Here is a 24834-nt window from a genome sequence, read left to right as displayed (position 1 = left end):
TTAAATCATCAGTTATGTTGACGCTGATCTGCGATCGTGAGAACTCCTGCCATGCTCGAGTAACTCAATAATCAAGATACCAGGCCCTGAAGAGGGAAGCTAGAGTGCGAGAAAGAAAACCGGACAAAGAATCCATCCATGTTCTTTGAGATGCTGCAAACCCAATTCCCGGGTGGAATAACTGTACCTACCCAGGGGCTACTACTGGTCCCAACGCAACAAGTCGTGCAGTAGCATTTTAAGTCAGAGATCTAAGCTCCAATCACGGGGCCGGAGGTCACGATTCATTCATGATCCGTCCGAAAAGCAAATGATCGACCAGAGAGTTGGTTGTCATCAGAGGAAGACAGCTCACCAGCTTCGGGAGGGGTGGGATTTGATTAATAACAATCGTAACGGGTGATGAACGGGCTCTTTGTTTTTTCTTTTCTTTTTTTTAATTTTACCAGCTTCGTATTTCATCACGCACGCCTGGTAGAAATTTGACGCGCTCGGTCTTGGTACGTACAAAGGCAGTTTACTTCTTTTTTCCCTTTCCTTCGGAGATCTTCAAGTTTTTGGAGCTTGAGAAAAGGAACTAAGGCTAAACGTTGTAGAATTACTTGAAGATTACGGTCGGAAAACGAAAGAGAAAGAGGGATGATGCAATTTACACAGCGGAACAAAGAGTCAGAGAGACTGTAAATACTGGAATTGATTTTGCCATGTCCACGGCTAGTCCCAGGGGGGACTACGTTCTCGCCCATGCACTTAATAAATGGATTGACAGGGTAGTTTAGAGACAGACGACCGGGGAGCTCAGTCCCAGGAAAGTTGTCGGGAAGGGGGTAGATAGACTAGTAGTAGTATCGCGCCCATCCTCCCAAGCAGCTTTCACGCTCCGCTTCCAAAACGAGTCGAGTTTAGCAACTAAACAACTTACAGGCTCCCCGCTTGCTTTTCCCAGCCGCCCACGCCTCGTCTTTCTTCCCCTCTCGCTTCCCACTCTTCTTGTCGCCTTTCTCCCCCCCCCCTCCCCTCCCCCTTCTTCCTCCCTCTCCCTCTTGGACTCCAGAGCTCCCTGTACAACAATTTATCTTTCCTTCTCCATTGTTATTTCCCTCTCCCCCATCTCCTTAGTGTTCGTTCGCTCGTTATCCTCCTTGCTGGTCCACGCTGCTCTCGACCCCCGAGAAAGCGTAGGGTCAAGCAATACCGACGACCACCGCGCCCTGTGATTCCACCACCATCATTGATCTCCGCACCGTCAGGAACGCATTGCTAGGCGGGAGGACGGCTCTCAACTTCCCCCCATCAACCGGTCCTTACTTGTGTGCACACAAAAATCGTGGGCAGCAAAAAGTCTTTTTTCTCTCTGTTCCTGAGAATTTAAACTCTCGAGGCGTTCATTGCGTGTAAGTCGCTGTTCTTTTCCGAGATCTTCTCCGCCAAATCACCCCTCAGCCCCTCTTGGGTCCCCTTACTCCGTACATTGCCCGTTATCTGGAGCAGCACACCGCCAACCAACTCATCCTTCCCAACTCCTTGGTTCCTGTACTCTATCCTCGGCCCTTTGCTTTGCTTGCAATCGCCCCAAAGGATGACGATCGTCTTATCGCTGCCTTTTTAAGCCTCGCACTGTCCACCCCCCATCCTGATATAAGCTGACTGCTGACTCGTTATGGCTTGCTGATGATATCAGTCCAGTGTGCTCTCCGTCCCGAACAATCTGCCCACCATGGCATTCAAGAACGGACTTAGTGAACGCCTCGATGAGCTGCGATTCCCTTCCCCAAGGTCGCCTCCTTCGGAGTCCGCTTTCCCCGGCTATAACTCGCTCTCCCCGGGCCACTCCAATTTCGTCTCGGCTTTCTCGCGACCCTCGGGCGATGTCCGTGGGAATCTTCAGCGCCGATTTACAACCGATTCCAGCAAGCTTGCTTCCTGGAGTCATCTGAACCATCTCGGGAGCAGCTCTCAGCTCCCGGCTCCAGATCATCTGGATCTGCTTTCATCGGTAAGCTTAGCCACGTCACTGAAGTCCCCGATGCACATACCCAGCTATACATGAGGTCTTTGCTCTGTTAGCGCTGAGATCTTCGCTTGTCTTGTGCTACCTGGATACGGTTTGCTTTGGTGCTCCACTCTTATCTTTGTTGCTTCGATTATCTTTGAGGATCCACTGGAAGAATGGCTTCACCATGACCCACTTCAGTTTGTGGAGTGCTCAGACATGCGTTCACATGCTTATTGATGATTTGAGACTATTGAAATCGCCTCTGACACCATCACAGTTTGAAAAGAAGCGCCAGCACATTGAGTACATGAGGGAACAAAGGAGGAGGTTTGAAGAAGACATGAAGCTTTTAGACATGCAACATGAGAAAGAAAAGCAAGATTTGGAGCGCATTGCTGAAAACCTAGCCAAAGTTGGCATGTCTGGTCCTGTCAGCGAACCTACAACACCCCCAGAGTACCGTGAGAACAGCTATCCTGCTTTCACCCGCCCTACTCGGTTCTCAACTTCAAGTGTTACTTCTTCTCCCGGTTTCTTCAATGTCTTTGCACCTGCTCAGGTCACTACTCCGCCGAGCCAGGTGAATCACAACTCTGCTCAAACACCAACCAATCGTTTCTCCGTTCACTCTGTTCCTGGTTCTCGGAGAAACTCAGAGAAGGAGGACTTCACTCAAGAACCTACTTCACCATTCCGTCCAGGCCCATCGTAAGTAAATCTTATTGTTCTCCCTGCGCCCTCCTTTGATCTCCTATTCATCAGCCTCTTTGTCCTGGTCCGGCGTGCTGCAACACTCGCTCCTGTTGAGAGTGCATAAATAGGGCCGCAGCCTCTTTCTTTTCCCAAGAATCCTCATCTCCCATTCTCTTCACATCTCACACTACCCTCACTTCTTTCAATTCAACACTACTTGAACTGAGCTCAAACCCCAGCCCTTGCTACTATCAACCTTATCATCTACTCAGCCAACCCTCACTAATAACATCCTCAGTATTCATCGCTACTCGATGCCTTCTACAGGCTTAGGATCACAGATCCGTCCGACCCTATCGGGCTTCAACAGTTCGTCTGGTTTGGAGTCATTCAATGCTTCCAAATATCTGTTTCATAACGAAGACGACCGGGCGACTTTGAAGGACGAGGACAGGATTCCAACACCCGACTTCAAGAGTATCCTTAAATTGACCGACACTGACGACAAGTTCCCGACCCTGTCTCGCAGAGACGACTCAGGCCTGGTAAGTTCAAACAAGACGGGCGAAAGCTACATTTTGCTAATGATAAGGCCAAGCTGTCTGCGAATTCGGACGCCCTGGACCTCGCCAATTCACGTACTCCCAACCCCGAGACTTGGAACACTCACAGTCGGCACCGCACTACTCACCAGAGCATGCCACAAAACGCTCTGAACATGTTCCGTCAGCTTGGTAACCAAAATGACGAGAATCATGCTCATTCTTCGAACTCTGCTCGTCATGCTGCCAGGCATTCGCTGGAGGCGAACCTGCTCTACAGCGCCGAGGACAATTCTGAAAACCTGACAGCTACTGCTTCCAGCAGACCTGCATCCTTGCAGTCTTCATACTCGACCAACGATCTGCCCACAGTCAAAGGCGAGCCTTTCAATCCCGCCGTCACTCCTCCTAAGACGCATGCCGAACAGATTCAACACAATGCCAACCTTGGTCGGATTCCTGCTGTGGACCATGTGAACTCCCGCCAACAAAGGGAATCGCTTGAACGCGATGAAGCGAGATTGCAGGGGACCCGGGCCCAGCAGACTACTCTGCAAGCTAGTGCCACACCTTTCGGTCCCCCAATCACCACCGGACCTGCCAATAGCAGCAGTACTGTCGCACCAACTACTTTGACCCCATTCCAGGCGCCGTTCTATGGGTATGGTATTCAAGCCTACATGGGCGCTCCAGTGCAGGTCAGCGGTCAGATCCAGAACTACAATGCCGCAGCTCCCTTTACTGGGTATGCTCCCTATGGCACTTATCGCATGCCTGAAGGTTCGGCCAAAAGCGTTACCTCCCGACGCAGCGGCGATAACGATAGCGCTCAGCTCTCTCGCTTCACCAACTTCCCGCTTGAGCATTATAAAGGCGAGTTGTATGGCCTTTGCAAGGACCAACACGGTTGCAGATACCTGCAGAGAAAATTGGAAGAGCGTAATCCGGAGCATGTACAAATGATCTTTGAGGAAACACGCCTTCATGTGGTTGAACTCATGACAGGTTTGTTTGGCATTCGCAAACCCATGTCGCAAGAGCTTTCACTGACCGTAAATAGATCCCTTTGGCAATTACCTGTGCCAGAAACTGCTTGAATATTCCAATGATGAACAGCGTACTGATTTAATCAACAACGCTGCTCATCAGCTCGTTAAGATTGCTCTTAATCAGCACGGTACCAGGGCGCTCCAAAAGATGATCGAGTTTATCTCTACCGCCGAACAAACCCAAACGGTCATTCATTCGCTAGAGGACCATGTTGTCGAACTGGTTCAGGATCTCAACGGAAACCATGTGATCCAAAAGTGTCTCAACCGTCTCTCTGCTGAGGACGCTCAATTCATCTACGATGCCGTTGGTGCCAACTGCGTGGTCGTCGGCACTCATCGCCATGGATGTTGCGTTCTGCAACGATGCATTGACCATGCGTCTGGTGATCAAAAAGCGCGCCTCATTGCTCAAATCACTGCAAACGCATTTGCCCTTGTTCAAGATCCTTTCGGAAACTACGTTGTGCAATATATTTTGGACCTTGCTGAGCCTCATTTCACCGAGCCCTTGTGCCAGAATTTCCGAGGCAACATCCCCGCCCTGTCCAAGCAGAAATTCAGCTCGAATGTCATTGAGAAGTGCCTTCGTACTGCGGACTTCCAAATTCGGCGTCAGATGATCGATGAGATGCTGGCAGGAGCCGAACTTGAGAAGATGCTCCGCGACTCATTTGCGAACTATGTGGTGCAAACAGCCATGGACTTTGCCGATGCTGAGACTCGAGCGCGGATTGTTGATTGCATCCGTCCTATATTGCCTTCTATCCGTCAAACCCCCCATGGCCGTCGTATTGCTGGTAAGATGATGGCATCCGAAGGCTCAGGAAGGGGAAGTGCCGCAACCAGCGGGCAAGTGACGCCTAACGAAATGAACTCCGCCCAGCTTCCGGGTCCCCTTCAAGGACCACAGAAGTCATTCATGTATCAACACAGCCCTTTCCCAGTCGGTTCCCAGTTTGGAAATCAGAACTTTGTTCCCACCGCTGGCTCCACGACAGGTTCCAACGCTCCGTCTGGTGGACCTAGCGAGGCTATTTTTGCTTCAGCTGTCCCACAAGCCAACGGCAATCTTGGTGCTCAAAGTCAGTTGTATGCGTACTTCTGATTCATTACGCAGCGCTTTGGTTCACCCGTCCTTCTTCATTGAATTGTACTCATAGTGCGACGACGCTACGATCTTCATGACTCACGGCCCCGATGACATATTGTCAGCAAACTGAAAAGACCAGAATTCCCGATACGAAGACAAGATCTTATTTCTATGCAATCTTTCTGCATATCCGGATCATATCTGATGAGAAGATGTAAACGATGATAAAGCCATTTACTGCACTTCATTTGATGTCCTGTATTCTTTCGATGCCTTGGAGCTTCGTTTAGCACCCATTTGACGACCATACCTTTTGAATGTCTTTTACTTCTTATCCAACATGTTTTCTTTTTTTGCCTTCTTTTCTTTTTGCCCACCAGTTCATCTCCGTCGACCAAGCTACTGGTCTGATAAGGAGCAGAGACTGCTGTTTCATATTTGTCCTCGCTTCCCAATTGTGCTTCTAGCCTCTCTTCTTTTGTGTCTCTTTGTTTCTATCTACCAAATCCTGCTATCTCGACACTTGCATCGGGAGAAGGCTTTGCCTGTCTGCATGGCTCGCTTGGCGCGGCTGTTCTTGATTTTCTGGATGAAGCAATGGATGGTAAAGTTGGAACAGACTGCGAATGATGCCTATGACTACCCTTGTGTTTTCAAATTTGGATCCAACTTGCGCAAATCTTGCACTCCGTTGATTGCATGTTGGGATAACCAGCTTTGCGGTGTCTGATGCTTTACATCCTTTCCCCCCTGTTCCATCAGCAGTACCGGTAGATTAGATGTACCCATATTTTAGGCAATCAAGATGTTATTTAGTGATTCATTGCTCTTGCTGTATTTCTAAAAGTATTACTCGATCGAAAACTCCTTCGCATTTGCAGTACCAGATGTGTTTGGAAGAGTCCTGGTAGAAAGCATGTATGGAACACGTGACTGTGTATGACCGTTACCCGCGTTTCTCTTCATTGATCGCTGCGAAAGCCGAAACCTCGAGTTGAGAAATCACGTTTACCATTCTCCTTTTCTACGCCTCTCCGACTCTCTTGAACCTTGACCAGGGAATACATAGGCCTTCAAGGGCCCTACTACTCATATCTATGCTTCCATCAGAAATCAGCCGGTCGCTCAGCAAACAATGGCCTTGTCGAGAGCTCCAGACCAGGCAGCTCGCCAGTCTTCTCGGCGTATGTTTTCTCCCCCAGATCCTCCGAATTCCTTTTGAACATCCCCGATTAAACAGCTAACATATATAACGCGACTGAATAGCCTAGGATCTCCAGCCCATCTACATTAGTCGTGCACGGAATATCCGCCACTTGCAAAACGACCATCGTCCGCAATGTCCTCGCCGCCCTCGAAGTACCACATGCTATTGTCCGGAGTCCCGAATGCATCACCGGCCGTCACTTGTTAACGAAGATCCTCTGGGCAACTCTTGAAGCGCTAGGAAAGCGCGACGAATGGGAGAAATACGGCAAGGGAAGATGCGAGCATGTTAGCTCTCTGGCTGTGCTGCTGGGCGAATGTCTTGCTTCGTTGTCGGACAGCAACAGCAGCAGCAGCAATGACAAGGGCAAGTTTGTGCTGGTTCTGGATGGGATAGATAAGCAGCGTGAAGCTCCGCATACGCTGTTGTCTGCGCTGGCGAGGCTGGGAGAAGTGGTATGTGTTTGTTTTTTCTAGTTCGGTTTGTTGGTGGGGAGTCCTTGCTAATGGGGGGATTGTTTACTCCGCAGATTCCGTCCCTGTCTGTCGTCCTTATTCTCAGCTCTAGTCCGCGGCCGCTGTTTCTTCAGGCTGCCGGCGTTCCGCATATTAGCTTTCCGCCGTATACGCGCAAAGAGGCGATTACTATTATCTTGAATGCTGGGCCGCCGGTCGTGAGTGGTCTGGACGACGGGGCTGCTTCGAGATTATACCCGCATTTTGTGTCCGCTATCTATGATTCCCTGGTTGGGCCTACGGCGAGTTCGATTCCTACGTTCAGATCGATATGTGAGAAGATTTGGCCTCAGTTCGTTGCTCCTATTACCAACGGCGATATCCCGCCCGGAGGAAGCAACGAATGGGACTTCTCGCGACTTCTGGTCAAAAACCGTGCTTTATTCCGCCATCAAGGCGAAGGCGCTCTTGTACATCACATTGTCACCGAAGAAACCGCTCCCGCAAATGGCTCCCTGTCGAAGCCGTCAATGTCCGTCGTCTCGGCCCCTTCACCCCTTCCTTCCCTACCTTACTTCCCGACCTTGATCTTGACTTCCGCATACCTTGCCTCGCATACACCCCAGCGACTTGATACCATCTTCTTTTCGAAATTCTCTTCCTCTTCCTTATCTGCGCGGAATAAACGCGCCCATCATCGGCGACGGTTGAAGGTGCTTTCCCGGGCGCAGGCGGAGGATAGTCGGGAGGCGAGCCGAGGCCCGTCAACCCCTAGCAAGAAAGGCAAAAGAGAAAAGACTCGCATCACGAAATCGACTCTGGAGTCTGCCTTTGCTACTTCCTCTGCCACTACTTCAGCTGTGGGCGGCAACGCCGGTATCACCGGTCCGTCCACGATCCTGACAGCCCGTCCTTTCCCGCTGGAGCGACTGGTCGCTATCTACCATGCCATTGACCCCAATCCCCCTGCAAATCCTATCCGACTGGCGGCCGTTTCCGATGCGATATATGCGGAGCTTGCTACATTACGTCGGTTACGGCTCGTGGTGCCAGCGGCAGGTCGCGATAGCGGCGGTCGCATGGGGCTCGGGTCAGGAGGGTTAAGTAGCGGTAACACGACCTCGGATGCTGGCGAGAAATGGTGCGTCAATGTCTCGGGTGATTGGATCGGAGAGTTGGCCAAGACAGTAGGCGTCGAGGTTGGCGAGTGGTTGGCCGGAGGGTTGGATTAACATCCTCCCTGCCTCCGCGATGGATGGGATATAATTGTGACGCATGCAATCTGGAATCAATCTGGGTTTTGTGTTCATGCTCATTCATCCATTCTTGACTCATGTATTTCTAGTTATATTCCCAATGAGCGTTGCATTTGAATAGAGCATTGTTCTTCTTTTTCTTGGCCACATGAATGAGTTCATTTCGTCTTTGGCGTATTCGACCAGATCCATTCATCCACCGTAGCTTGCGCGCAAACTAATAAGCTAGGTGTTTGGGGTCCATGTAGGGAACCGTCTCCGGGCTCGAAGCAGACTGAGGAAATGGGGTTCGCGTATTGATACCCTGATAATGGTGACGAGACTTGTGAACCGGTACGGAGAGAGAAGAGCTGGATCTTTCGCTCGTCGGATGCTAGAGTGGATTGTCAGTGAATCATTGGCATCGTCCACCTGGGATAGGTAGAATAGCTGAAGAGAGAGGGGGAAGGTAGAGGTAAAAGGGTTACACACCACTAGCGAGGAGCCCAAGTTCCAAGCTGATGTCGAAATCCGGTATTCCTTCAGGCGAATAGTCCGCAAATGTAAGATAAGGCTTAGTCGATGTGTGGTGTTTCTTGTTGGGTTGTGGATTGCGTTGAAGGCCGTTGGCCGGGTATCTGATATCGTACATTTGGAGCTATTGTAGTTCGAATCTTTGTGTCAGATGCAATACTCGTCAAGGTATATGCCGGTGTGTGGGTGGAACACGTACCGAGTTTATACCCGCCACGACGATCCGGTAAGGATCTACTCTTCGCATCTTGGTAACTGCGTGAGGGTGTTGGAGTCGGGTTGCGCTGCCTCCGCTGCGCAGGTCGTGGAGGAATATAGTCGAGTCTTTGAGACCAGCGGCTATTACATCGGATGAGAGCCATTCGACACTCGTGACGATAGCATGGGAAGAGTCCACTCGGCGTTGTAAGATCGGCTTTCCTGTTAGTATGTCGTTAGGGAAGGACTTCTTCGATAATGCCCAGTAGCTGCCGAATCCTTCTAGTGTGTATAGGCCGTCTGAGGTTCCGACGGCGAAAAGCGGCATCTCGCCGGTTGGACAGGCGGATGAACACCATAGGGATGATGATGTGCGGAGACGGATTGGATGGTAAACTGTGTCGTAATAGGTCGGAAGTTAGCAAGCTTGATCGTTGTGGTGCAATAACTGAAAGTACGGGCTTGCTATTTAGGTACGTACACGACGTGGGCCACCGGTAATCTCCACCTTCGTCGGGATCCGGCAGCATGCGCGGCGCCAGAAATGAGTCGCCGTTCGGACCGCTATCCATCGTCGCCCTGATCCTGTCAGCTATCTAGCAATCACAGGATGGGAGGATGCTGTCTTTGATTCGTACAGTAGGTAGCCGGTATGGCTTAGTGAGACGGAGGATAGCTGTAGAAAGCTAGTTAGTGTGTGTTTGTGATAGGGACCGAGGCTGGTAGATATACTCTGTACGGCTCTTTGAAAAGAACGCGCTCCATCGTGCGGTTATATGTCCATTTATCTTGGTCGCAATCCGGGAAGCATACCCTTGGTTGGCGGTTAGCTTGCCGGATACACGACCGCGCAGGACGGAAGGTTGAGCTTACGAAACAGACGATTCACCACCACGATGGCCACCTTTTGAGTTGTGAGATTGTATCGGTGGAAAAACCTATACGTAGGGAACAGCTTACTGGCTATCAAGATGCCTGAGCGCTTGTTGCGCAGCACATGCTTGATGGTATACTCATCAGGCCACGGCTCGAATTGGTGAAGTTGGTTTCGACGAAGCTGGCTTGCGTAAATCACGCTCCTCTGCTCTTGTCGGATGCTGGAAGATACAAGTTCAGAACCAATCTCCCTCTGCACTCCCAGTAGAGGGTTTGACAGAAAAGCAGCCCTTTTGATTTTCTCTTTCGTGGCTCTTTTCGTCAGATGGATTTTCCTTTGGCGCTTCTATTTAAAAGGTAAGTAGGTTATAGGAGACCATGAAAAGGGTGAACACCTACCTCCTGGTCTACGCGCTTCCGCTTGACCGTATCTTGGGTGTATTGCGACCCTGGAGTGGCCTTGTGATTGGCCTGGATCTTGAAGTACTTTTTCTTTTCGGGGTCTATTGAGCGGTCAATGATCGATGCACCGGATGAAGATAGAACCACGTCATTTACCATAGTAGAACCCTGGAATCTCCCTATTCATTTTTCTGGTTAAGAAGTGATCAGATAAGAATAGAGGGTGCGTATTATAGTTTTGATGAGGGGCGCGTCTCAGGGTTGACGCATTCTAGTTTCGAAGTCGGTGGTCGGTGCAGATCACTTGACCGTGCGCAACACACTAGAAACAGCACGGCTCTCACCTTCCTCACCTGCACCAGTCGCGATCAAGCTCTTCACAGCTGGCGAGCAGTCTGGGTTAACTAAGGATCAGGCACCGTGTTGATCAGTAAGACTCTGCGAACGTATAAGTTCTCCATGACCAGAAAGCCATCAAATGAAACTGACATGACGTCGGGTGCTTGATTATGTAATCTAGTGGTCCTCATTGGTCCTTCCCTGTCTCTCCTCTTTGTATACCTTCATCTTTCTCGGTTCTGTTCTTCACTCTGATCTTGACAAAGAGTAGATATCATCACTTTCTTAGGCTGTCACTACTAATACTTGGAGATTTTCTTGTTATCAATGCGCTAACTTGAGTGGGGATGATACCTCTAGCATCACCTACTACCACTTGACAGACCGATATGGAACAGGCATTTTTAGTACTACTAGCACTACTAGCGTCATCAGCATGATGCTACTGTTACTACTTTGTTTGGGCTTAAGCGCTCTATCAGTTGATAGTAGCGTTTGTCAGACTGATTGTCGCCAGATACAGTAACGCTGGTCGCATATTGGTGGTTCCTTCCACTACTAAGTACCGATTGATTAGGACTTGCCTTTTTTAGGATTCAATTATAGCATTCCATTGCTCCTGACGACGTCCTTTCCGTCCTATGGCCATTACTATCTGTTCGCTTGATACCAGTATTGGCATTTTCCCTCCATATTTTTCTGGAGGATGCCATATCTTACAGTCATAGGCTAACAGGTCCTTTACGTCTATCCTCAAAGACCCTTATCGTTCATATGTGATTACTGCGGTCCTGATTATAGCCTTCAAGCATTCCATTTACGACTGTGATGTCCTTTACTTACCCCAAGGACATGGACACCGAGCCTGAGTATGAAGAAAAGATAGCGAGAGAGGCGAAAGTACCGGCCGACATCCATAACGATGAAGGTGAAGAAGAAGAAGACATTGACACTCTCATCGTTGAGTTGGAGTCCGTGGATGGCGGTGCGGAACTAAACACACAGGAGAGCCATCAAACCGGTCGACTACGCCCTATCGCGGATAACCTACTTCAGACAGATCCCATGACAGGCCTTGATGAAACTGAGGCAATCCTCCGTCGCAAAAGATTTGGCTCCAATGAGATGAAGGAGGAGAAAGAAAACCTCGCACTTAAATTCGTGTCATTCTTTGTTGGACCCGTGCAGTTTGTTATGGAGGTACGCACACTACGACATGAGGATCATCCCATCATTTTTCTTTTCGCTAATATATACGCTTTTAGGCTGCAGCCGTATTAGCTGCTTATCTCCGAGACTGGGTAGACCTAGGGGTTATCTGTGGCCTCCTTTTGCTCAATGCGTCTGTGGGATTTGTCCAGGATTTTCAGGCTGGGTCTATTGTCAAGGAGCTAAAGAAATCGCTAGCGCTCAGGGCTGTTGTGTTGCGGGATGGCAAGATGGCAGATGTTGATGCAGCTGAACTGGTCCCTGGAGACATAGTGAAAGTCGACGAGGTAACGATCCTGTGGCGTCGCTTACTGCCTACAGTCTCTGATCATTCCAACAGGGCACTATAATCCCTGCGGATGGCAGAGTGATGACCAATTCACCTATTCAAGTCGATCAGTCTTCTGTGACGGGCGAGTCGCTGGCAGTTGACAAGCACAAAGGCGATGTATGTTACGCATCATCTACCGTGAAGCGCGGCTACGCTCGAATTCTCATTACAGCTACTGGCAACTGGACATCTGTAGGACGGGCTGCGGCGCTGGTCAATGCTGCGTCAACAGGCACCGGTCATTTCACTGAAGTCCTCCATGGTATCAGTATTGTCCTCCTTGTTCTTGTCGTCATAACCTTGATTGTTGTCTGGGTATCGTCATTCTACCGTTCAAACAATACAACAACTATCCTTGAGTTCACCCTAGCCATCACTATGATAGGTGTTCCGGTAGGCTTGCCAGCTGTCGTTACAACCACGATGGCCGTTGGTGCAGCATATCTGGCAAAGAAAAGAGCGATTGTTCAGAAGCTCTCTGCCATTGAATCACTCGCCGGAGTTGAGATACTTTGTTCTGACAAAACCGGCACATTGACAAAGAATAAACTATCATTGACAGAGCCATACACGGTAGCTGGAGTCAATCCTGAGGATCTTATGCTAACAGCATGCTTAGCTGCTTCCAGAAAGAAGAAGGGTATGGATGCCATCGACAGAGCTTTCTTCAAGGCCTTAAACGAGTATCCAGACGCCAAAACGATGCTCCCGCAGTTCAAGGTGCTCGATTTCTCCCCATTTGACCCGGTCTCAAAAAAGGTCACGGCAGTAGTGCAATCTCCTCAGGGTCAAAGAATCACTTGTGTCAAGGGATCCCCTTTGTTTGTACTGAAGACAGTCCAGCAGGATCATCAGATACAGGAGGATATTGAACAGGCATACAAGAACAAAGTGGCGGAGTTTGCAACTCGTGGGTTCCGCTCGCTCGGCGTGGCTCGAAAGTGCGGTGATGGCGAGTGGGAGATCTTGGGTATAATGCCTTGTTCAGATCCTCCGCGACATGATACTGCAAAGACTATCAAGGAAGCGCAGACCCTGGGGCTTTCTATTAAAATGCTGACGGGAGATGCTGTCGGAATTGCTCGCGAAACTTCACGGCAGCTAGGATTGGGCACAAATGTCTACAATGCAGAGCGCCTTGGGCTCGGCGGAGGAGGAACAATGTCCGGTTCTGAAGTTTACGACTTCGTCGAAGCTGCTGATGGATTCGCAGAGGTCTTCCCTGAGCACAAGTACAACGTGGTGGACATCTTACAACAGCGCGGATATTTGGTTGCTATGACTGGCGACGGCGTCAACGACGCTCCATCACTCAAGAAAGCTGATACTGGAATTGCAGTGGAAGGTTCCTCAGATGCTGCGCGATCAGCGGCTGATATTGTGTTTCTCGCTCCTGGCTTGTCTGCGATCATTGATGCTTTGAAGACCTCGCGCCAGATCTTCCACCGTATGTACGCTTACGTGGTATATCGGATTGCACTGTCGCTACACTTGGAGATCTTTCTAGGATTCTGGATAGCTACCAGGAACGAAAGCCTCAATCTGCAGCTTGTGGTGTTCATCGCCATCTTTGCTGATATTGCGACGCTGGCGATCGCCTATGACACTGCCCCATTTTCTAAGACTCCTGTGAAATGGAACCTCCCCAAACTTTGGGGGATGTCAATCCTTCTCGGTATTGTTCTCGCGGTAGGCACATGGATTACACTCACTACAATTCTGACTGCTGGGGAAAATGGTGGCATAATGCAAGACTACGGGAAGCGAGATGAGGTTTTGTTCCTCGAAATCTCGCTGACAGAGAACTGGCTCATCTTCATAACCCGATCAGATGGGGCATTTTGGGCTTCGAAACGACCATCCTGGAAACTAATAGGAGCTATTGCAGCAGTGGATCTCGTGGCAACCTGCTTCTGCGTATTTGGCTGGTTTGCTGGTGGACCAACCTCGTGGCCTACGATACTCCGCATCTACGTTTTCTCCTTTGGGGTATTCTGCATAATGGGTGGTCTGTATTATCTGCTACAGGGCTCCAAGAGCTTCGACAACATCATGCATGGCAAGAGTCCCGTGAGAACCGCTAAGCAACGTTCTATTGAAGATTTTAGTAAGAATCTCTCCTCACCTTTTGCGACCACATACATGGACTGACTCAATATGATGAACAGTGGTTATGATGCAACGTGTATCTTCGCAGCATGTGACAAGCTCGCTGAAAGGTATGGAGAGTGGTCAAGTCACCCGTGGTGTCTAGTGCGGATGCGTCGAACTCGGTTTATCTTGGTTTCAAGACAAATACCATGGTCTGAAGTCATGTATATCATCACCGCATCCAAATTACGGATCACTGCGTTCATTAGAGGTTTACTTCGTTACTACCAACCATTATATCGCTTTTTTGGAGCTACGTATGCATCGCCTGGGTCTCCTGTCCGCCAAGGTTTCCATATAATGATTGTAAGCCGAGTTACACGTGAACAATCAATACTGCTGAATGAGGGCTCGCCCATCAGGAGTTCCTACCTTCATTGGCTAGATATATATTGTCTGAACCGTCGCACTGTGTTTGTAAGTGAAGAATGAAGAATACCAATACCGTACTATCATGATACGTCTCTTGAGACATATCATATCCACAACCTGCCGTCAACTTGACCAACTGTTATCTACATGCAAGCAAGCTCCCTGCACGCTCTTCATGACCCGCATCACATGTAGACTACTCTCAGGCTATATTGGCATGTCCATTCCGTTGTCAATGTCAGACCCACATCCACAGCTGGGCGACGAAGCTCGGACCAAACCTAAATTCCCTAGCGATCAGACGGCTTGTTTCAGATGGTAATTGAATAGATAATGCTATGGATCAATTCTCGAGCATATGAACTGTTGTTTCACTTTGAGCAATGACAATAGTGTGTTAGGGATTACTTAGCCAGACATGAGCTATGCAATATAATTAATACAAAACAAGGGAGGCGCGAAAAAGCAGACCAAAAGGTACAGTATACAGAAATAGTAATTGCCCCCGACCGCTCTACCCTGGCCTTGGTCGTTGCTTCCTTTATGGATCCGCTGTTCTTCTGCACTTCGTTTCTTGTTTCATAACTAATCCAATAATTGTGTTCCTAAATTACACGGGGCGATGATGATAAGTGTAGATCATAATATAGTTGACTGTGATGTGGGTAAGGCGCACACCGCTGAAAGAGAAGGGATATACATTGCAGCAATAACAACATGCAAGCTGGATCACATATGAGTCAAGGAAAAGGAAAGTAAGGAAGGGGACGTAAGGTGGGAGGAATTAGGGGGGAAGGAAACATTTGGAGCGAGTGAAGGGCTCATGGAATAAAAAAAATATGTGCACTGATCGAAAAAAAATAGAAGAGGCTATGGATGCAAATCAAGACTTGGAAGTCAGGTGGTCTACGGCCTATGATAAGCAGTTAGCACGGAAGCTTCCCCTATTGATGGTTTGATAATATACCTTGTCAAGGTTGTAGTCGAACTTCTCCAGAGCTGAGAGGGATTCTTCTCTGGGGAATCCCATGCCTGTCAGCCGCTGGAGAATCTGATCGTCTTCGGTGCCCGTCTGAAGAGCCCAGCCGGGTTCCTTGCTGGCTTCTGTATTGCCCGTTCCGTTTGCTCCGTCAGCAGCAGCATTGGCGTTGTCAAGAGGAGCAAACAACGCTTCCCAGTCGTGAGTCTGAGGTTTCGCGCTGGGCTCGGAAGGCGGTGCAGCAGAGTCGGGAGGCGAGGAAGATACGTTCTTGTCAAAGTTGAAAAACTCTGAGGATGCGACATCCGCACCTTGATGGGGAGAGGTCTTCTGTGCTGACGGGTTGTCGAATGAGAAATCGAAGTCCACACCGGCTTTGGCGTTATCAGGCGCTTCAAAATCGTCATCTTCATCTTCGGCCTCCTTTGCTGGGGCAAGGTTGAGGCCGGCGAAAGCAGCCTCAAAGTCAGGCGCGCCTGCCTTGGCCCCTTGGGGAGCAGCCTCGGGTTCCTTTGTCCCGTCACGTTGGGCTTCACCACCCACAATCGGTGCCCCTGTGCTTGACTCTACTGAGTGTGGAGCATCAGGGGCAGTGGTTGGGTCTTCACGGTTCGGTAGGAGTCCGTTGTACTCGCGTGGCAAGTCTCCTGGCTCCTGCTTTTCAACGGAGTCCTCATACTTTGGGGGGCTTGGCTGCGATTCCGCCGCAGGAGGCTGGCTTGCAGTATCCGCATTGCCAAGAGTGGGGAACGCTGCCAGTTGGGACGGCTCAATAGAATCGGGATTGGGTGCTGCGGCGATTTGAGTCTGTGGAGGGAAGGCGGGGGTGAAATTATCCTCAAAGCCCAAGGGGGCTTCGCTGTCGGAGCTCTCATCTCCATCGTCAAGTTCGCGAATGGGAGGAAACTCTGACTCAGGGGCGGCCGGGGCTCCGTTCGATTTGCTTGCTCCAGGCCCACTCTTCATGGCAGCAAAGGCTTCTTCAAAATCATTCTCTTTCTGTGACTTAGAGCGCTGATGTGCTGGCCCGCCGAACAGTTCATCAAAGCTGAGATCTTTGCGCTCTGCAGACTGGTCATCTCCAGAAGGTGCTACAGCGCCAACTGCAGGTTGTTCACTTGCGGCGATGGTTGGAATCTCGGGGAATCGCTCCTTTGATTCCTCGCTTTCATCAAACGGAGAGGTGGCGGGCTGTGCCGACGAAGGACCTGCCACTTCACTGGTTGCTGCCTGCGAGGCTGTTCCTAGACTGGCCGTGTCTTGACCACCAAATCTGCTACCTGGGGGCGAGACCTTTGTCGAAGAAGTCGCCGAATGGGTCTCTCCAAGAGGCAACACACCCGGTGTCAGTTGCCTAGACTGAGCCGGGGCAGGAGGCTCCAACCCAGGACCAGGAGCGAATGGAGGCGGAGACACTGACGGAGTGGGCACCCCAGACGTGGGCTGAGATTCAGCCCGGAAAGACACTGGAGGCGGTGGTGTAGCGGTTGTCGGTGGTGAGGTGAAGGCGGAACCGAACAGGCTATCAAAGGCCCGCTGCTGATCGCCAGAAATCTGCGGAGATAGCGCATTGCCCTCGCTCGATCCAGTAGCCGTACGCTTGAAGAACGGGTTGGTGTTTTGACTCGTCGTCGACTCGGCTGGGCTCATAACAGGAGCGGCATCACTTGGACTGACAACTCTCTCCTCCGACGCTTTAGGCTGCTCCTTGGACAAAGAATCGATCTCGAGCTGGATCTTGTCGCGCTCTCCCTCCACAGTTGCCAACTGCTTCTTATTGATCGCGACGAGACCTTTTTGTTGCCGGGCCTCTGAGCGAGCCTTATCGAGGGCAGGCTTGAGCTGAGCAACTGCAGCGTTGGCTTGTCGGATCTTCTCCTTCAAACTTACGTTCTCCTGCTGATCAGCGCTGAGTGCTGCTGATACCTGGTTATACTGGTTTTGTAAATCCTGACGGCTTCCTTCGATCAAGGCATACTCCTGCTGCAACTTGCCAGTTTCTGCCCGTGAAGCATTGAGCCGTTCCTCCAAAGCTTTGAAGTTCTTCACTTCTTGCTCGTACATCGAGCGGGCCTGAGCGAGACGAGCCTCAAAGTCTCTCTTCTGCTGCGAGGTTTGCGACAGATCCTGCTCGGCAGATGTTCGCTTCGTTTGGACGTTCTGCATCTCAGTAGCCAGCGAACCGATCTGATTAGACAGATTTGCAAGCTCGGTGGTTTCCTGAGTCAGTTTGTTTGACTCTTCAGGGTCGTTGTCTCCCAAAAGATCATCCGCTGGGGGCGGCGGCGACCTAACGGGTGGCGGAGCACCAGCTGAAGCGCCAGTCATCTGTGGCTGCAGGGTCTGACCAAAGGATGAAGTCGGCACAAACGGTTTGAAGGTAGTTGAGGGAGCCTGGGGAGAGGCTCTCGAGCCGGGGGAACCAGGAGTCTGGAAGGCGGCATTCGAACCCCCGGTTGACTGCGGAATTTGGGAAGGAGCTACCGGCGGTGCCGGTGCCGGCGCAGAAAGTGCATCTAGGCCAAACAGATCGTCAGCCGCCGAGTGTGGTGTGGGAACCGGCGCTGGAGCCGGAGCCGGAGCTGGGGCTGGCGCCTGGGCAGGAATAGGAGCTGCTGGGCCGAAATGCGAAGATCCAGGGCGGCGCATGCTCGGAGGGATCAAGGCGGGAGGCAATGTCTGAGGCAGCGCCTCCTTTCCACTACGCGTAAGGCGAACCAGATACATGGCGACGGCAAACTCATCCTTGGTCAACTGTCCGTCCGCATCTATATCTGCGAGATCCCAAATCTGAGCGAGTGTCTCCTCAGGCAACTGTGCACCCAGGAAGAAAGCGACAGCCTGGTCACCACTAATTGAACCTGCCTTGGCCGTATCAACCGTAGCAAAGATGTTGTCAAACATAACCTTCTCTTGCGGCGAGATAAGCCAGTCACCACCAGTAGCTTGGGCGGAGAGAGGAGATCCGAACGGTTGCCTATTGATCGGACTCTGCGTACGCTGGGGTCCAGTGAATTGCTTCGGAATCGCAGGCACCGGAGGAACCTCGAGACCTTGACGGGAACCGACCGACGAGCGGAGAGAGCCTCGGCGAGCGGCAGCATCATAGAGAGCGGGTGGAAGTGTCTGAGGAATTCCCCTCATCGCACCGGACTTGTAGGACGTAAGGAGGTGCATGGCAATGACAAATTCCGTAGCATCTAGAGCACCCTGTTGCCTTCTATCCGCCAGGTTCCAGATGCGACCAAGGATCTCGTTCGGTAACCGCGCACGCTCGAAGATCTGCTTAGCTGTCTCGCCTGTCATGATGATCTTGTTAGCGACTGTGTCCACGGTTTGTCGGCCTCGGGGCGCTGGCTGGAGGGGCATATGTATGTACCTGGCAGTACCCCACTTTTGGACACATCCGATTTCTCAAACAGCGACAGAAACTTGTTCACATCATCGGGGTTCAGCGGAGGGACCCGGATCGGTGCGTTTGCGCCCGGAGTAGGGCTGGTAGTGCCTGCTTCACGCGGATTCGGGGTGGCATCGACAACGATCCCTTCGAACTTGGGCAGGGGTCCAGCTGCAACGGCGAACAATGTCAGCAAAGGTTGCGCTCTCATCCTTTGATCTATCGAGGCCAGAACGAGCACCCAGCGTTCACTCACGTTGAAAGGCCAGTTCCTCTGTAGGTGCGCGACCCGCCTGAGCGTGTCCGATCAGCCGCATGACGACACCAAACCCAGAAGGGGTCAATAGACCCCGATTTTCCTTGTCTGCGATCTGCCATATCTATATCACGTCGCCATGATCCAGTTAGCCGTCCGAATCCGATTGCGATTGCGCGGGGGAAAGCTTTCCCCGAGAGTGGTAGGCAACGACATACCAAGCCGAGGGTTTCCGGGGCCAACTGGGTCTTCTCGAAGAAAGGAACCGCGACCTCGCCGGTGATGACGCCGAGGTTGGTGGTATCGGCGGCCTGGAAGAGTTGATAGAAGACCCGTTTCTCTTCCGGAGTCAGGTTGAGATTGAGATTCCGAGCTGTTTGGGGGAGAAGAGAGCATCCGTCAGTTCCGTTGTTCGGTCGTCATCGTAATCGACGGGGTTGGGCCGTTGTCCCCTGAGAGCTCGGGCGGGCGACAATTGTGCAGCCAGGACACGAGGACTCACCGTTATCAGCCATTGTTATAGCTCAGGAGGAGCTAGCCTCCCTTCCGTAGAAACGCTGTGCGCCAAATAATTGACCGAGAAATTCCGGACGGGGGAGTGTTGAAGCAGAGCAGGAGAGACGGCTGTCAACCTTGAAGGTGGAAGACAGCACGGGGCATGGATGGCCAAGGCGGCAGCAGCAGCTCTTCTGAGGGGAACTTAGTAAACGGGGGGGATGAGAATGTCGCGAGGCAGGATTGCCAGAAACCACAAAGAAGAGGGGGAATGGAAAGGTCCGACAGCTGAAGAATGAGGACAAGTCCGAGGGGGAAGGGGAAAAAAAAAATAAAAAAGGAATAGTAACCCAGAAGTTAATAAAATTAGGGGAGAAGGGGGAGCAGGAGGAGTAAGTAGGAGGAGGGAGGAACTGGGCGACCAGAGAGTAACTAAAGCGAGCCGAGCACCGCAGGCAGAGGGGCGGCCCAGCCAGAGGGGCGGCCCAGCCAGAGACAGCTCCTGCATTAATTAACTGGCCACTGCTACTGCTACTGCTACTGCTATGCTCCCCCCGGGCGGTCAGTCACTCACTCACTCAAGTACTACCGACGTCAGTCAGTCCAGTTCCATTTCCCTGTCTCTCTCCACCCTCCAGGGTCCATGGATTACTTACTCCCTGGAGGCTCACCCGGTCGGCACGAATCCGACTGATGTATGCACCTCGGCGGAAGCTGTTCCTCCTTTTCTGGATGTGGCGTAATTTAGAGTAGGATCTCATAGACTTTACTTTCCCATCTCAAAAGCCATCCCTCCTATTCTACCCCCATTCACTTCCTTTCGCCATGCAACACGAACCACGGGAGAGTACTAGTAAAAGCGCATTTCCTCGCTCATCGTCATTTTCTTCTCATTTTACCACTACAGGGATCATCATCAATTCGCTCGAAACTTGCAAAATGTAGATTACAATTCTCTTAGGTGCCCAAAAATCCTGCACATGTGTTTCGAACGAGCGAGTAAATTTCAGCGCTGCTTCAAGGGATATTAGAAAATATACTCAGACAAAAAGAAAACATAGTCTGTACTACGGAGCCAAGCTTCTCCTTCCTATTTGCATGCAGCCAGAGTCCCGCTGCTCATTTGGGTATACAACCTTGGCCAACGCCTTGCCCCAACGGATCAATTCACATTGCTTCAGGGCCAGCCACGGCTTCCACCCGGACGGCCCGGCCGGACCCCCCGCGGGACTCCCGCCCAAAATTCGGTCAGATCTAGTACTCGGCCTCAACCTCCTCCTCCAGGGAGTCGCTGGCAACCTCCTCGTAATCGCGCTCGAGGGCAGCCAGGTCCTCACGGGCCTCGGAGAATTCACCCTCCTCCATACCCTCACCAACGTACCAGTGGACGAAAGCACGCTTGGAGTACATGAGGTCGAACTTGTGGTCGAGAGCGGACCAGGCCTCGGAGATGGCGGTGGTGTTGGACAGCATGCAGCTAGAATTGGTTTTCCGTTAGCTTTTTTACTCCCGTGAAAAGAAGCATATCAGATGGAGAACTTACACAGCGCGCTTGAGGTTGGCAAGGTCGCCGTTGGGGACCTGCTGGGGAGGCTGGTAGCAGATACCGATCTTGAAACCAGTAGGGCACCAGTCGACGAACTGGATGGTGCGCTTGGTCTTGAGCGTGGCGACGGCAGCGTGGGTCTCCTTGGGGACGACATCACCACGGTACAGCAGGCAAGTGGCCATGTACTTGCCGTTGCGGGGATCACACTTAACCATCTGGTTGTTGGGCTCAAAGCAGCTCATGGTGATCTCGCTGACGGAGTTGGACTCGTGGGAAGCCTTGTCCGCGGAGATGACGGGGGCGTAGGCCACCAGAGGGAAGTGGATACGGGGGTAGGGGACCAGGTTGGTCTGGAACTCGTTGAGATCGACGTTGAGGGAACCGTCGAAACGGAGAGAAGCGGTGATGGAAGAGACAACCTGGGCAATCAGGCGGTTGAGGTTCTCGTAGCTGGGGCGTTCAATACCGAGGTTGCGGCGGCAGATGTCGTAGATGGCCTCGTTGTCAACCATGAAACTGCAGTCGGAGTGCTCAAGGGTGGTGTGGGTAGTGAGGATAGAGTTGTAGGGCTCAACAACGGAGGTGGCGTTCTGAGGAGCAGGGTAGACGCAGAATTCCAGCTTGGACTTCTTGCCGTAGTCAACGGACAGACGCTCCATCAGGAGAGCACCAAAACCGGAACCGGTACCACCACCGAAGGAGTGGAAAACCAGGAAACCCTGGAGACCAGCGCAGTTGTCGGCAACACGGCGGACCTTGTCGAGGACCTGGTCGATCATCTCCTTGCCGACGGTGTAGTGACCACGGGCATAGTTGTTCGAGGCATCCTCCTTGCCAGTGATCATGTTCTCGGGGTGGAAAAGACTGCGGTAGGTACCGGTGCGGACCTCATCGACAACATTGGGCTCAAGGTCGCAGTAGATGGTGCGAGGAACGTACTTGCCCTGACCTATACACCATAATTTGTTAGGGTGGGCTGGAGGCGAAAGGAGAGCAGGGGGGCACTGAGTGGAGAGAGCTATGGAAACGTACCAGTCTCGGAGAAGAAGGTGCTGAAACCATGGTCAGGGTCATCCTTCTTGCGCTCCTCGGTCAAGTAACCATCGGCCTGGCATCAGCAAGCAAAGGTCAGTGGGATTGCTCATCGATGTGGAGTGGCAACGCTGGACAAAGGCGTGCCTAGGCGTTTGTTTTCACATACCTGGATACCGTGCTCAAGGCAGTAGAGCTGAACAACATCGTTAGTCCACTGTTTATACCCATAATTCATGGCATATGCCCATGTTGTTGACTTCAAAATATTGTTTCAGGAAAGGAGGGGTCGATTTCCCCTGTCTAAACATACCTCCCAGCAGGAGTTGGCGATCTGGCAACCAGCCTGACCAACTGTGAGGGGGGAAACACAAACATTAGTGACCACGCGAAAAATCAAGTGGCGGCGAGGGAGGGATTGGGCACACACCGTTCAAAGAAATAACTTCTCTCATTTTGGCGAGTCGAATTGATAAGTTTCAGATAGTGTTTGATGGAGGGACACGGAGTGGGCGTGGAATGTGGACAGAGGGAAAAATTAAAATACCCAAGGGCGATCTGTACGGGGTTTTCAGGGGTAAAGTTAGTAACCTAACGAGCCACCACAACACAGGGCACGAAAGGGGGTTAATTGGAGATGGTGAATTGGATGAAGAGGGAGGGAAGGAAGATTCAAGGGAAAGGGAACAGGTGGGAAATTAGTAAAAACGGGGGGGGAGGGAGGGAGAGGCCACGAACCCTGGGGAACTGTTTGGTTAGTGACAATGGAGGAGCAGGACGAGAATCGGTCGACTCGATTTGTTGTGGTCTTTCATGCGCTGTCAACCCAACGATGCCGCCGTGGTTGATCCGTCCGTTGGGTCGCGTTGAGCTATGGGCCTTCTGATTGGCTGCTGCCCACCTGGCGGTCAATAGCTGAGTCAGCAACCTGTTCCGGTTAAGATCTGGTCACGTGGAGAGCAGTGACGGCATGACGAAAGATCGCCGAACATCAGCCGGATCATCGCAGTCCATGGATTGCTCACCACCATTACCATTGCAATTGCTATGTTTTCTTCTCTCAATTGATCCCTCGTCCTCGTCCTACACCTTCAGACTCTTTGACCTATACGGCCATATCAAACACGAATATCCCTGAAATCAAACATCAAGGATATTCCATCTTCCACCTTCCACCGCAGCTCCGATCTAGATCTCCAGCAAAGCTTCAGACAAGTACCTATCCCAATCCCACACTTCTCACACGATACCAAGTCCTCTAACGCAACACCGCAGGTCCATTCCAGCTTTTCTCCCACTATACCTCCAACAATGATCATATGAAACAATACTACACACCACGAAACACCCCCTCATCGACCATAACCAACCAACAATGCCTCTCACCCTTCCCCTCCTCCCCCGCCATGTCCCCTCCTCTATCCCTTACCTCCTCCTCGCTTTCCTCCTCTTCACGACCCTCGCAACCGCCAACGTCGAAAAGGCCATCTTTCTAGCCCCTCCCCCTACCACAATTCCAACCCCACATCCCCCAATCGACGACCTAGGTCTCGCGCGCCTCTCCCCCTCCCACCCCATCCTCCGCACACACCTCAACGCATCCTTCCCAACCCAATCCTCACCAGGGACTGAATCCTGGTTCTTCCTCCAAAACCTCACACCTGGTCGGCGCTATGAAGTACGCATATGCTGGCTAGCAACTGTACGTGACCCTATCCCCACCGAACCCCAAACCCACCCATCTACCCTCATACCTAGTCTATACTAACTCTATGAGAAAAAAGCAACCAACATCCTTCACCCTAACAACATACACGCTCCCGCACGCCCTCTCAGATACCTTCCTCCTCTCCTCCATAACAAACTACTCCTCCCTGCGCCTCGCCAGCAATCCAAACTCCGAACTCAACCTCGACCTCGACGACACAACCACCACCAACTTCAACCCCGAAACTCCCCTCGACAGCAACGAGCCCATCACGGACTCCGTCCTCTTCCTGCGTATCCGCGCCGCGGCAGACTACTATACCACGGATAAGGAGCTGATGACACATGTGCCGCCCGTGGCGGTGGATGTGATTCTGGATCCGTTTCTGGGGAATGTGTTTCCGAGGTCGTTGGTGCCGACGGCGTGCTACGGGGTGATTGTGGCTGTGGTGGCTGTTTTGGTTGGGAAGTGGGTGGTTGGGGAGTTAGGGAGAGTGGTAGATGATATGGCTGAGGAGAGGGAGAAGGAGGAGGGAGATGAGGATGTGGATGGGGATGGGGAGGTAGTAGTAGATGGGGTGAGAGAAGGGAAGAAGGTGCGGTGATTTATGATCTTTCCTTGAACAGGTATATATACATCATGTGTGCATGATTACACTGGATGATATTTGCATATTAGGATACTAGGTACTTTCGACACTTGTATGATTACTGTTTTCATATTATGATTTTACCAA

General features: G+C 51.5%; 6 protein-coding genes across 6 annotated transcripts; 3 read left to right on the top strand and 3 right to left on the bottom strand.

The window, feature by feature from the left end:
• Positions 1 to 1717: 1717 nt before the first annotated feature.
• On the top strand, positions 1718 to 8267 carry BO87DRAFT_395050 (putative RNA-binding protein; the record flags this gene model as incomplete). Its single annotated transcript, XM_025625162.1, has 7 exons — positions 1718 to 1996; positions 2274 to 2704; positions 2988 to 3234; positions 3288 to 4236; positions 4292 to 5378; positions 6654 to 7035; positions 7110 to 8267. The coding sequence occupies 7 exons, from the start codon at positions 1718 to 1720 to the stop codon at positions 8265 to 8267; spliced, it is 4533 nt and encodes a 1510-aa protein (XP_025482287.1).
• A 91-nt stretch (positions 8268 to 8358) lies between these two features.
• Positions 8359 to 10467, bottom strand: BO87DRAFT_452823 (uncharacterized protein; the record flags this gene model as incomplete). The annotated part of the gene is made up of 10 exons (XM_025628516.1): positions 8359 to 8664; positions 8763 to 8928; positions 9004 to 9398; positions 9484 to 9581; positions 9641 to 9678; positions 9735 to 9816; positions 9876 to 9906; positions 9963 to 10224; positions 10278 to 10381; positions 10437 to 10467. The coding sequence occupies 10 exons, from the start codon at positions 10465 to 10467 to the stop codon at positions 8450 to 8452; spliced, it is 1422 nt and encodes a 473-aa protein (XP_025482286.1). The 3' UTR covers positions 8359 to 8449.
• An 851-nt stretch (positions 10468 to 11318) lies between these two features.
• Positions 11319 to 14413, top strand: BO87DRAFT_414135 (plasma-membrane proton-efflux P-type ATPase; the record flags this gene model as incomplete). Its single annotated transcript, XM_025626615.1, has 5 exons — positions 11319 to 11819; positions 11885 to 12115; positions 12169 to 13606; positions 13667 to 14266; positions 14328 to 14413. Exons 1-5 carry the CDS (start codon positions 11448 to 11450, stop codon positions 14411 to 14413), a joined length of 2727 nt encoding a protein of 908 aa, XP_025482285.1. The 5' UTR covers positions 11319 to 11447.
• A 778-nt stretch (positions 14414 to 15191) lies between these two features.
• BO87DRAFT_374501 (EF hand domain protein) lies at positions 15192 to 20181 on the bottom strand. The gene is made up of 6 exons (XM_025622796.1): positions 19817 to 20181; positions 19533 to 19687; positions 19315 to 19438; positions 19041 to 19229; positions 15650 to 18960; positions 15192 to 15595 (listed from the first exon to the last, which is right to left on the bottom strand). Exons 1-6 carry the CDS (start codon positions 19827 to 19829, stop codon positions 15566 to 15568), a joined length of 3822 nt encoding a protein of 1273 aa, XP_025482284.1. The 5' UTR covers positions 19830 to 20181; the 3' UTR covers positions 15192 to 15565.
• A 496-nt stretch (positions 20182 to 20677) lies between these two features.
• Positions 20678 to 23180, bottom strand: BO87DRAFT_374499 (tubulin alpha chain). The gene is made up of 7 exons (XM_025622795.1): positions 23129 to 23180; positions 22821 to 22948; positions 22704 to 22744; positions 22560 to 22586; positions 22391 to 22466; positions 21353 to 22307; positions 20678 to 21286 (listed from the first exon to the last, which is right to left on the bottom strand). The coding sequence occupies exons 2-7, from the start codon at positions 22843 to 22845 to the stop codon at positions 21064 to 21066; spliced, it is 1347 nt and encodes a 448-aa protein (XP_025482283.1). The 5' UTR covers positions 22846 to 22948; positions 23129 to 23180; the 3' UTR covers positions 20678 to 21063.
• A 221-nt stretch (positions 23181 to 23401) lies between these two features.
• Positions 23402 to 24792, top strand: BO87DRAFT_231814 (uncharacterized protein). Its single transcript, XM_025618773.1, has 3 exons — positions 23402 to 23605; positions 23666 to 24092; positions 24175 to 24792. The coding sequence occupies exons 2-3, from the start codon at positions 23766 to 23768 to the stop codon at positions 24700 to 24702; spliced, it is 855 nt and encodes a 284-aa protein (XP_025482282.1). The 5' UTR covers positions 23402 to 23605; positions 23666 to 23765; the 3' UTR covers positions 24703 to 24792.
• The last annotated feature ends 42 nt before the right edge of the window (positions 24793 to 24834 follow it).

Source organism: Aspergillus neoniger, assembly GCF_003184625.1.
Source record: "Aspergillus neoniger CBS 115656 unplaced genomic scaffold BO87scaffold_8, whole genome shotgun sequence".
Lineage (NCBI taxonomy): Eukaryota > Fungi > Ascomycota > Eurotiomycetes > Eurotiales > Aspergillaceae > Aspergillus > Aspergillus neoniger.
Note: the sequence above shows the minus strand (reverse complement) of the source record. Positions and strands in the feature narration are given on the sequence as shown.

Coding starts and splice junctions, on each gene's coding strand:
- BO87DRAFT_374501 (XM_025622796.1), bottom strand. Junction 19,230..19,314: donor AGAGGAACTGGCCTTTCAAC/GTGAGTGAACGC, acceptor TCGCCGTTGCAG/CTGGACCCCTGCCCAAGTTC. Junction 15,596..15,649: donor TCGACTACAACCTTGACAAG/GTATATTATCAA, acceptor TGCTTATCATAG/GCCGTAGACCACCTGACTTC.
- BO87DRAFT_374499 (XM_025622795.1), bottom strand. CDS start 22,845: ATGAGAGAAGTTATTTCTTTGAACG. Junction 22,587..22,703: donor TCGCCAACTCCTGCTGGGAG/GTATGTTTAGAC, acceptor GATGTTGTTCAG/CTCTACTGCCTTGAGCACGG. Junction 22,308..22,390: donor CACCTTCTTCTCCGAGACTG/GTACGTTTCCAT, acceptor TATGGTGTATAG/GTCAGGGCAAGTACGTTCCT.
- BO87DRAFT_231814 (XM_025618773.1), top strand. CDS start 23,766: ATGCCTCTCACCCTTCCCCTCCTCCCCCGCCATGTCCCCTCCTCTATC. Junction 24,093..24,174: donor GCATATGCTGGCTAGCAACT/GTACGTGACCCT, acceptor ATGAGAAAAAAG/CAACCAACATCCTTCACCCT.